The sequence below is a fragment of the Sebastes fasciatus genome, chromosome 24 (genome assembly GCF_043250625.1).
Source record: "Sebastes fasciatus isolate fSebFas1 chromosome 24, fSebFas1.pri, whole genome shotgun sequence".
NCBI lineage: Eukaryota > Metazoa > Chordata > Actinopteri > Perciformes > Sebastidae > Sebastes > Sebastes fasciatus.
The window spans coordinates 5,443,343-5,455,435 of NC_133818.1; the positions used below are offsets into that span (position 1 = coordinate 5,443,343).

At 40.2% G+C, this 12,093-nt stretch overlaps 1 protein-coding gene across 1 annotated transcript in view; it reads right to left on the bottom strand.

The window, feature by feature from the left end:
• Positions 1 to 5,204: 5,204 nt before the first annotated feature.
• The window catches only part of LOC141762743 (glycerol-3-phosphate dehydrogenase [NAD(+)], cytoplasmic-like), a 144,325-nt gene continuing 137,436 nt past the window's right edge, over positions 5,205 to 12,093 (bottom strand). Inside the window, exons 2-9 of the mRNA XM_074626784.1 lie at positions 11,688 to 11,738; positions 10,340 to 10,517; positions 9,922 to 10,062; positions 9,577 to 9,715; positions 9,294 to 9,406; positions 7,612 to 7,845; positions 5,969 to 6,075; positions 5,205 to 5,671 (exon numbers count right to left, since the gene is read on the bottom strand). Of these exons, the coding sequence (XP_074482885.1) occupies positions 5,575 to 5,671; positions 5,969 to 6,075; positions 7,612 to 7,845; positions 9,294 to 9,406; positions 9,577 to 9,715; positions 9,922 to 10,062; positions 10,340 to 10,517; positions 11,688 to 11,728 (1,050 nt within the window). The 5' untranslated portion in view covers positions 11,729 to 11,738 and the 3' untranslated portion in view covers positions 5,205 to 5,574. The remainder of the gene's footprint in view (positions 5,672 to 5,968; positions 6,076 to 7,611; positions 7,846 to 9,293; positions 9,407 to 9,576; positions 9,716 to 9,921; positions 10,063 to 10,339; positions 10,518 to 11,687; positions 11,739 to 12,093) is intronic.

Consider the following 12,093-nt stretch of genomic DNA (forward strand, 5'->3'; position numbering starts at 1 on the left):
TGCCACAGTGTTGCCAGTAAGTGCCACAGGGTGTCACAGTCTTGCCACTAGGTGCCACAGTATTGCCACTAGGTGCCACAGTGTTGCCACTAAGTGCCACAGGGTGTCACAGTCTTGCCACTAGGTGCCACAGTGTTGCCACTAGGTGCCACAGGGTGCCACAGTGTTGCCACAGGGTGCCACAGTGTTGCCCCAAAGTGCCACAGGGTGCCACAGTGTTGCCACTAGGTGCCACAGGGTGCCACAAGGTTGCCACTAGGTGCCACTAGGTGCCACAAGGTTGCCACTAGGTAACACAGGGTGTCACAGCGTTGCCACTAGGTGTCACAAGGTTGCCACTAGGTGCCACAGGGTGTCGCAGTGTTGCCACAGGGTGCCGCAGTGTTGCCACTAAGTGCCACAGTGTTGCCACTAAGTGCCACTAGGTGCCACAGTGTTGCCACTAGGTGCCACAGGGTGCCACAGGGTGCCACAGGGTGCCACAGGGTGTCACAGGGTGTCACAGTGTTGCAACATAAACATAAACATACAAGAGCACATAAGCACAGATAACTTAGTAAAGCAAAAACATAACCACTACTCCCGATCGTGACAGCATGTTATATAAGCTAATTGTCTGTGTTATTTATTGGTTATGATGCTTTAGTGAATGATTCACACTTTATTCTGAGCTCCTTTATCAATGAACAGAGCATCACTGTACATTTAGCTCTTTTTTAACTGACGGGAAGTTTTTATTAGTTTCTGGTTCCTTTAATTTCAGATTTTTAATTGGTGAGTTTGTAGAAATCCATTTCAGTTGAACAGGTTCCCCTGTGTGATCAGTCCCCTCGTTCATCTCTGTCTTGCTTGCATTCTTAAATCTTTCCTTGACGTTCACATGTCAATGAAGAATCTTTCAAAATAATCTTTTCTTCATAATGACATGGCCTTTCTATCCTGAGGGGGTAGCAGGTTCACATATCTGCATTCTCATACCAAAGATACCTTCGTTATATGCAAAGCAGGTGTTTGCTTTTAGAACATTCTTTTATTTGTGACTTTTTTTTAATAGATGTTCTACCTCAAAGGATTAGAGAAAAGGGTCAATTACAAAAGCCACTAACAATAATGATAAAAAAAAATTACGTGAGGCTGGATCAGTGGTCTCCTCTCACTCCGTCGAACAGGGTCTTCAAAGTAGACGGTTGTTTTCAGAACATTTTCTATAATTTCTACAATTATATCATTATCCCACAAATGTACAAATGTTTTATTTATAGGACAGGCATGAAAAAGACAAAACAAAGACACAAGTTCCACCTTCTAAAGCTAAAGATTAAGCAGTTAATGAATTTAATTACATGAACAAGAATCACACATCTGAGCTCTCCAATGAATTATCAAGGTCAGCGAGTCAGGAAAAGATGAACTCTTTCCAGATTAACTGTTCATGATGGCTGCCTATACCAAACGGCAAATCTGTTTTAAAGAAATCAATGTTTTTAAATCTTGAAAAGCCGTCTCTCATTCCCGATATTTAAGAACTCATAGACTTCCTGGTCATTTCACTGTTGATTCTTTCATCACCTATTCCTGATAAATCTGTCCTAAAAGCATATCAGTATGTCATCTGGTCTCCCAAGCGATCTAATGGACATGTGAGCGTCAGAGTTTGGTTGCGTCCCATTCTCCCTACTGGGAATATGACAATAAACTTGAAACTTGAAACTTGAAACTTGAACTTGAAATGAGGCTGTAGAGACAAACCTGTGTTATTTATTGGTTGAGCAGGTTCCTCAGCATTGTGAACTTTGAGCCTCCGAGAGCTTCAGGTGCTTTTAACCAGTTTGTGACAAATGACAGATTGGCATTAGTGCGGAGTTCCTCGGCCTTGCAACAGGAGGAGTACTTCCCGTATAGTACGGAGGGACAGCGGTGAGTGTAATAAGAGCATGGCAGCTCTTACACATGTGGAATTGTTTGGCACGATGTGAACAATTCCCAAAAAATCACCACATCAGTTAAGAGCATAGACTGTATAAAATACAGTCGTATTCTCGGTGACGTCACCCATAGGTTTCAGAAGAGCTGTTGTGAAGCTCATAGTGGGTGTTTCCGGCTGTCGGCATCTTGTGACGACGCGGCCTAACTCACTGCTAATCCAAAAATGGGCAAAGCGGTGGAGCTGAGGCGGGACTGGGTGACAGGCGAGCAACCTGACACGGCACCCAACTGTCACTCAAAGCAGCCAGGCCCTAAATTATGCCTAACTTTAAGCTTTGATATAATTTAAACAGGTGAGTTATATAAAAATTCATCCCCGTAACAGTTGTCATGAACGAGGAAATAAGATATAGAGACCAAAAAGGTTTTTTGTACCAGGCTGTAAACATGTTTACATTCATTTTAACATGGAGGTCTTCGGGGATTGACTCCCTTTCGGAGTCTCGAGTGGCCATTTGAGTAACTGGAATTTTTGGCACTTCCGCTTTTGCTTAATTTTTCTGCACAGGAGCGACAAACAATTGATAATGACAAACACATAGGATAGAGTAAAGCCAGACCTAATTCACCCTGATTCAGAGCAGACTTAGCTCACCTAGTTGACTTCAGACAGCACAGGTGAGCCTGTGGCTCCTTCCAGAGCTCCTCAGGGTCATGGCAGACAGGGAAGACTTTCAACAGCTATATATCATCATTTATTGGGAGAAACCAAGCGATTCTGACCCCCATATAGCCCAAATAGAATCATGCTTTTTATAAAAAAGACTTGAAAATGATTTTTCATCATGAAATTGAAATATGTTATATATTATATATATACATATTTCCCGCTGCGCTTTAACCCTCCTGTCATCTTCGGTCAAATTTGACCCGTTTTCAAACTTCATTATATCATAAATATGGATTTCTTTAATCTTATTGCCCAAAAATAACATGGATGGTTGCCTACTGTGGTCTTTGCAAAAATATTGACCACTACTTTCGTTGAATTGTGGGTGTTTTATTCAAATCTATAGCATCTGTGGTCTTCCCGAGTCAAAATTGAAGATCACAAGTGTCATTATGTGCTGCTTTTAAAAAAAATGTATGCTTTCAAAACAGTATTCTGACTAAAAGTTTACATATACCAGTATGTGATAATCCATCAACATTATGTTCCTCTGATAATTACTATAGTCAAAATAATTCATATCTGCTTTTTTTACTAAAAAGGTAGGTATATGTATAATTTCACGGAAATTAATAACCTTAATTTCCCCCCAAAAAAGTGTAAAACTTAATAATTAGGAATGAAGTTGGCCAAAAAGGTGTAACACAGAATTGGGTGATGGTTTATACTGTATGCTTTATACACAGTCAAACTAGACCGGGTCAATTTTGACCAGGGAAGACAAAAGTTGCATGGTCGACGGGAAGACAATAGGAGGGTTAAGTCTGACCTGGTTCCACCTCCATAGGATGCTCCTGAAAGAAGTTAGCTTCCCAGAAGGTCTACGGAGTTCGCACTTCAGATTCATTCTGAAATACAATTTTCAGGCTGTTTCAGACATTTTCTGAGAAAATATGCCCATTTAAAAAGCTGCCATGTGGGTATAACACTTTCCATTCATTTATTCTATTTCCCATTCAAATGTATGGGAGGTTGCACGCATCCCGTACAGGAATGCTAAGTGCTAGAGGGTGCAAATGATGATGAGCGTGGCAACAACATACTAAAATATCAGCAACTTTTACAGTCAGGCTTGTAGAGAACAACTGAACTTACTTTGGTGGTTCTGGCTGCATGTTACCCTCTTACCATTCTGCCCTCTTCTTTAGAGGGGTAGGGGTCGGGGGGCAGGGGATGTTCAGAGGTAGATACAAGTCAATTATTAACAATTAACAATTATTATTATTATCACAACAAGTCAACACTAGATGCCAAAAAGAAGTGGTGTACATCGTCTGAAAGAGACCTGGAGATTAATTTGAGATGCAGCTCAACACTGTGTGTCAAGTCGTAAATAGTCATAAATCAGAAATAAAAATTGATTAATAAATGAATTAATTAAATTGTAATAATTAAATAAATTGTGAAAGTGTATAAGGGCGTAGAATATGATGATAAAAGTTTGCGATGGCCATCCCCATGCAATTTTGGGTTAATACCATCTGTTACACAGATTTGGTGCTAAATTTAGGCATTTTTTACCACTCAAGAATTGATAAAAATGATTAATAATCCCTCCAAAATACCACATTAAGACACCAAGACCTTGAGGAACACCATAGAAAAAGAAAATGGAAAATGGATGGTAAGCACTTCTGTAGCACTCCCCTTATTGTTAATCTAGCTAGGAAAGCCATCCATCCTCTGAATGCTCTAGGTCTCTAGTCTGATCCATCCATCCTCTGAATGCTCTAGGTCTCTAGTTTGATCCATCCATCCTCTGAATGCTCTAGGTCTCTAGTCTGATCCATCCATCCTCTGAATGCTCTAGGTCTCTAGTTTGATCCATCCATCCTCTGAATGCTCTAGGTCTCTAGTTTGATCCATCCATCCTCTGAATGCTCTAGGTCTCTAGTTTGATCCATCCATCCTCTGAATGCTCTAGGTCTCTAGTTTGATCCATCCATCCTCTGAATGCTCTAGGTCTCTAGTTTGATCCATCCATCCTCTGAATGCTCTAGGTCTCTAGTTTGATCCATCCATCCTCTGAATGCTCTAGATCTCTAGTTTGATCCATCCATCCTCTGAATGCTCTAGGTCTCTAGTCTGATCCATCCATCCTCTGAATGCTCTAGGTCTCTAGTTTGATCCATCCATCCTCTGAATGCTCTAGGTCTCTAGTTTGATCCATCCATCCTCTGAATGCTCTAGGTCTCTAGTTTGATCCATCCATCCTCTGAATGCTCTAGATCTCTAGTTTGATCCATCCATCCTCTGAATGCTCTAGGTCTCTAGTCTGATCCATCCATCCTCTGAATGCTCTAGGTCTCTAGTTTGATCCATCCATCCTCTGAATGCTCTAGGTCTCTAGTCTGATCCATCCATCCTCTGAATGCTCTAGGTCTCTAGTTTGTGGTTGTAAAGTTTCATGAGGCTGTGATTCTCCCAGAGGTCACCACAGGCCGATTTCTCCACCGGATGAACACCCTGGAGTGCGCACTGTGAACACTAAATGATCCCTTGAGACAAAGCGTTAAAATTGACATGTACAAAATGACAACGTGTTATTGCTTGCTGATTCTTAAGAGTTTCCAGTTTCTTATGAATTGATTTTATTGAGAAAACAACATAATAAGAAATACAAACTTATGACATTATTTTGGTAATAACAGACGTTGAGTGGTCTGCCTTAAAAGCTCTACAGCTTAACACCTGCTACTACCAGCCAAATGAATATTAAAGGACATATCACAATAACATAAGTGCTTTTAAAGCTGAGAAAACCCCAGGTTCCATTAGGAAATGTCACCAATAAAAAGTGCGCTTGGTTGTTGGTCTGTTTTGTTGCACTGTGCGTCTCTATCTGATGAATCTCTTCCGCCCTCTAGTGGTAGTAAACTGCTATTGAAGGAGCAGCAGTGGACATGTTGGCAGAAACATCACATGTGCTCTGGGTGGTTCTGCAGACAGGTGATGAACTCTTTCACCTCTTTGCCCTCGAAGCAGATCAGGTAGACTGCAGAGAACAATGGAAACCTGGAGAAGAAAGCTCAATATTATCGGATGTTTGTTAGAGGTTTTCACACATCTGGCTGATTAGACCTCTGCTCAGGGTGGAGCTGGGCACAGCCAATTACATAACAGTGAAAACACCTGTGTGAGGTGCACAATATAACTGTACTTTAACTGTTCCTCCCACATTATTACATGAGTATGCATTCAAGCTGTGTTTGAGTTGGTCCAGCTTGATTCATGTGGTTTTGTTAGCGCTATAGGTCTTTATATAATAACATTTGACTAGATAACAGTGTTAAACAGTTTTTGTGGACTCACTTGTCGATCATTTCCTTCTTCTGTAGGAGCTTGTAGACCTCAGCGGAGGTCTGCGGGCCCTGCAGCTTCTGCCCGTTGAGCATTTCTGCCTCCAGCTCAGCAATAGACTGGAGATAAAGACACGCATTAAGAGCTGCAATGTTGTTTTGTTGACATATTCTGTATATTTTCTCATTATATTGTCATATATTCTCATATTGTCATTTGAGGAGTACACCAAATCAGATAGATAGATAGATAGATAGATAGATAGATAGATAGATAGATAGATAGATAGATAGATAGATAGATAGATAGATAGATAGATAGATAGATAGATACTTAATTGATTGAAGGAAATTTAGGATGTAGTGTGCCAGTAGATGTCCCTATGTTCCCAGGGTCCTCAATGTAAGAGATTAAGCCATCTTCGCAGTTCAAATTGCAAAAGAACGAAGGGAAATGGACGTTTCACATGCAGTTTGAAGGGTAAAAATCCATTCGGCCACTATGGAGGTATCGATGTTTAAAGTCAAGAAAACTGTCTGCAAGTTTGAGGGTGTAGGTTTCAAGGTGGATACAAGCTGTAGGTGGGTGATTTCTACATGTTAAGTCAGAGAAACATACATTGAATATTTGACCTCAGGAAAAAAGCAGTTGCTGAGATTATAAAATCCTTTGAAAGGCCTCCTTTATGTGTCATATTATGAGGATATTGAGCTGGGAAACATGGGACCCTGGGGACATAGATACGCTCTCGCTCCAGGGATAAATATTGTGAACAATTGCTGTAACTATTTAAGGCAAGACACCCCAGGAAAAAACATTATTTTTCATGCACTGATCAAGTTTGAGATGTCTTCTTTCAGACTATTGGAAAGAAAAATATCCAAAATACACATTTAGGTGTTTATTTTACTACTTTGTCTATTTGTGTCTGTAGATTTCTCCTAAATTCACCAAAAGTTAGCATAAATTAAAGCCTCATTTGTATATTTAAACATAAGATTTCAGAAAACTTGTAATACAAAAAAGAATTGTCTTAATGTACGTGATCAACTGGGGAAGTTTCATGGTGATATCTATTAGTTAAAACTTTTACCCTATTCACCTGTAGTAGCTTGCAAAATGTATGACATTTTATAATACATATCTTTTTCTCAAAATTAGTTTTTTCTCAAACTCTGAGCCAGAAATCTCCACTTCAGTAGCACTTACATCCACCAAACTTTCCAGTTTCATTCCTATCTATATTCTGAAGGTTTTTATAGAGGGGTGTGTTCATATGTCATTCATAGCCTGATTTATACAACATTTATTCCTAAAAACATGGTAAAATACAGTGATTTTTGGAGTGATAAAAAGAGATCCCCTCAGTAAAACCTTTGACTTTAGTATATCAACAAAATGAAACAAGAATTTTGAACCTGGCTTTATCCAGTGGTCATATTTCTGTTCTGGAAATGTATGAAAATTTGTGCAGAATTCATTAGATAATGCCTCATTTGCATATTTAAACATAACATTTCAGAAAACTTGTAATACAAAAATAATATTGTCTTAATGTAAGTAATCAACTGGGATGTCTCCCCTTAAGGTATTCTGAAATAGTTAAAAAGTCGAGGTGGTGATGATGTTTCTGGAGGTCATGTTATGGGACTCACCTTGGATGTTCGGACAAAAGCCTCGGCCACTTTGCGGTTTCGCCCCCCGTAGCAGGTGGTGATGAGGTCGGCCACGCCGCAGCTTTCCAGGAACGTGTCAGAGCTCACCAGGCCTTTGCAGAACAACTTGGCGAAGGCGACCATTTCCATCAGACCCAGTCTGATCACCGCCGCCTTGGTGTTGTCGCCAAAACCGAGGCCGTCGCAGAACCCAGCACCTACTGCCACGATATTCTGCCATGCAACATTTTGCTTTTGATTAATACATTGAGAGATGATTCAACAGTTGGAACCTCTTGTATTAATACTAGGGCTGTCAAAGTTAATGTGTACCTTTAAAGCTAGAGTGAAGATACTGGTATCATATGAAACTAGAAAAAACCTAATGAATCCATCGGTACCAACCATGTCATACTAGCTTGTTGCGAAGGAGGTTAAATAACATTCCAAACTTGCACTAAATTTTGGTGACCTCTCACCTCTAGATATGTGAATGAAAATGGGTTCTCTGGGTACCCACGAGTCTCCCCTTTACAGACATGCCCACTTTATGATAATCACATGCAGTTTGGGTCAAGTCATAGTCAAGTCAGCACACTGACACACTGACAGCTGTTGTTGCCTGTTGGGCTGCAGTTTACCATGTTATGATTTGAGCATATTTTTTATGCTAAATGCAGTACCTGTGAGGGTTTCTGGACAATATCTATTATTGTTTTGTGTTGTTAATTCATTTCCAATAATATGTACATACATACATTTCTATAAAGTAGCATATTTGCCCACTCACATGTTGATAAGGGTATAAAATCTTGACAAATCTCCCTTTAAAAGGGACTATTTGTAACTTTCAGAAATGCTTGTTAACAGCGACACCTGTGGCCGTGAAATCAACGAAAGTCAGCGTCGGGCTCGCGCTTGCTCGCTCTAAATATACCTGAACAAGCATCGCTCAAAACAGTGAGGCGACACACGTCAGCTAAAAGCACAATATCACTCTATATTTCAGCTGCTTGGCAGTAATGTTAGCTGACCAGACGAAGGTCTCTCCATGAACATGATTTAGATCTGATCCTAGTGTTGGCTTTTCCTGCCTCAGTGCAGGCTGAGGCAGCGGGGCTCTGCAGCGTGTCTCCCTGCTCTCTCCGCCCGCAGCCGGAGAGAGCAGAGGAGACACCGGCACCCGGTCGTTAACAAGACTACAACGTGTCTCTCTGTAGAGCTCCGTCACTTCACAAGACACGGGAAACCTCTGTTGGTCTGGAGGAGCTGCAGCATTTATTTCTGCACAAACATCCACTCTACATTCACTAGATATTCTCAGAGCTAAACTAACTCTTCTGCAGTGTGGAGTGAGCGCGCCTTCACGTCTAGAGGTGGAGCGAGCTGAGCGAGAACGCGCGCGCTGCCTGAGTGAAGGCAGGCAGAGGAGGAGAGGCAGCGGCCACACGCGAACGCGCATATGCAAGCGCGCATGTGTCCCGACCCGGTACATTTATACGCTTAAAAAGTTACAAACAGTCCCTTTAAGGTACATTTTGAACAGATACAAAACGTGTGATTAATTAGATAATTATAGTAAACTATGGACAATCATGCAATTAATCGCAATTCGTTATTTTAATCGATTGACAGCCCTAATTAATAACTACTTAATATTCACAATATGTGTCAGTCTTTACCTTTAGAGCTCCACACAGCTCCACTGTGTCACTCTCCTGTACGACGGTGATGCGGAAGTTGGGAGTCTGAAGCAGCTCTTTGAAGATGAGGCCGTTCGCCTCATTTTTTGCCCCTGTATTGAAAGCAGATTATTAAAAACAAAACTAAACAGACCTCTAAAACAGGGAAGTAATGCTGTGTTTTTGTCACCACACAGCATCCTCTTTTAAATCTTAAATCACCCTCTGCATGCAAGCAACGTCAGCAAGATGTTGTGCAGCTGAGTGCCGAATAAAAACTAACCGATGGTGGTTTCACAGAACTTCTCGTCTGCCACCTCGTTGGCGATGTTGGCCCCCATCAGGACGCTGACTTCAATCTCTAGTTTCTCTCGGATGATGTCGGAGATGAGCTTTAGTCCGTTTGGTCCCTCATCGATACCCTGGAGGACAATAAGAGACAGCTTCTGTACTATAGTGGCCTGGAGAGCGTGGTGGCCTTGAGGTATTCTAGGTTTCATTGTCTGTGTTGCTCAACTACAACGTCCCGTGATGTCGTGGCCACAGAATAATATGAATCATGACAATTATTTCCCCTTTTCTGCTGTGAGGAAATGTGACATGAAGAAGAACAATACCAGGATCTTACTTTGATGAGCGATATCCCGATGGTTCCCTCCGTGATGTGAGGCTTCATCTGATCACAGAGACCGCCGATGAACTGGTGTGGGATCACAAAGATGAGGATCTTTGCTCCTTTGACGGCTTCCGTGATGTCTGGAACAGCGACCTAGTGGGACAAAGTTAGTCCTTAAATAGAGTCCGATCACAGAGGGACAATGTGAGGAACAAACAGGGATGAGTTCTTTTCTTTTGCACTTGATATTATGTAATTGAGGTGAGCAGATGTCAAAGGTAGATCAACTTTACATGCAAGACAGTAATGGGTCAAAGTTATCTCATCAGTGTAATGACTCACTGTACAAGCATGTTTCCAGATTGCAGTGAATTGCATCACCTGTTGACACGAGATGTATCAGATCTCCTCTAAAAATCACAGCACTCACCACATTCCTGGGCAGCTTGTGACCTGGCAGGTATTTGACATTTTGGTGCTCTGTGTTTATGATCTCTGTTAGCTTCTTCCCATCGATCATTTCTTCATAAACCCACATGTTCACCATGGGGTCGAACCGGTTGGATCCTTTGACATTGCGGCCGACTATTTTGGCGATGGAAGAGCCCCTGGAGGGAGTCGAGTGCAAACAATGAGTGTAAACCAGAGAAGAAGAAAAACTCATTTAATCCAAACAGCAAACAAAACACTGCAGATCCAGATTTTAGGAATCAGACACAAAAGTCGTATACTTCAAGTTTATTTTATGAAGTATACTTAAGTAAAGTTCAAGTACATGTAGTAAGTGTACTAATTTAATACTTCTTGGGACTAAATTGCCCCACTGTTTAGTTTATACTGTATACTTAGACTTTTCTGTATACTTGTCTGTATAAGCTTTATCTCTGATAAGTACATAAAAAGTAAACTGAAAGTATACTCTCTTATTTTAAGTTTAAAGTAAGTATACTAATAGCACACTTCTATTTGGTAAGGGTGGGTCTGAACAGGTTGAAAAGCAAGTTTTTTTTACTCTATAATCAGGGGGAATACATGTCTGATTTGCAGGAAAATGGGGAACAAATCAACCTCCCTAGACACACGGGTACATTTGGAGGTAAAACTTCCATAAAGTATCCCCAGGTCATTATTAATAAGGCACCAGAATCCATTTGCTTTTTATGTGAGTATAAAACATGTTGCAGCTTGTAGTTGGTATGAGCTGCTGTCTAAAGGGAGGAGGGATAGACTCATAGCAGCTGGGTGTATCTGTTTTTTATTTTGTCCCACTCACAATGTTGTTTGGTTATGATTGCCCAGAAGTCTTTATAGATATTTAAATCAATATCCTCCTCACAAACACTAACCATACACTTCCATGCAACACACACACTTGTCTTTTTTGATATATTTACTGTATTGTTATTTTGTTATTATATATATCTTGTCCTAATTGTTTTGTTATCACTAGTATGTAGTCATATTATTTCTTTATATTAACCTTGTTCTTATTGTTTGTTATCACTATTATGTAGTCATATTATAAGCCCAATGGGTTGTTTTTTTGCCTCTTTCTGCACTGTATATTATTCATTTATGTTTTATTTGTTATGTTGTATAGTCTTAAATTGTGCTAAACAAATAAACAAATAAACAATGTTTTGCTTTTAAAATGTGATAATAAAGATATTGCATTGCATATATGTCTAAATCTGCTAAACTACAAACTCCACGTTCAGATTTTTCTATTGCATGCCACTCAATATAAAGATGTATTTAAAAGACAGATGAAAAGTTACCAGTTTCCAGATCCGACGATGCAGACTTTCTTTGCAGGCATGTTTAAAGTGACAAATCGTTCTGTTCGGCTGAAATGAAAAAGACTCTTAAGTGTTTATTTCTTTCTCCCTTCTATTATACAGTAACTTCCTCATACGCCCTATAAATGTCTACCACCCATTCAGCCCTCCCTCTCTCGCCACGGATACACCTCTTTATTATAAGGATGTGCAACAAGTATCACAGACATGCGTTTTCTATTTTTCTTGTATTATTTTATAAAGCAGAATGAATTCAGTGAGTGTACAAATAAATAAAAAAATAAATAAAATAGTAAATTACCTGTCATTTATTATAAACATTGACTGTAAATATGGGCACACCCATCATTTCTTTTCTTAGTCAAGCTATACAACATATTTAATG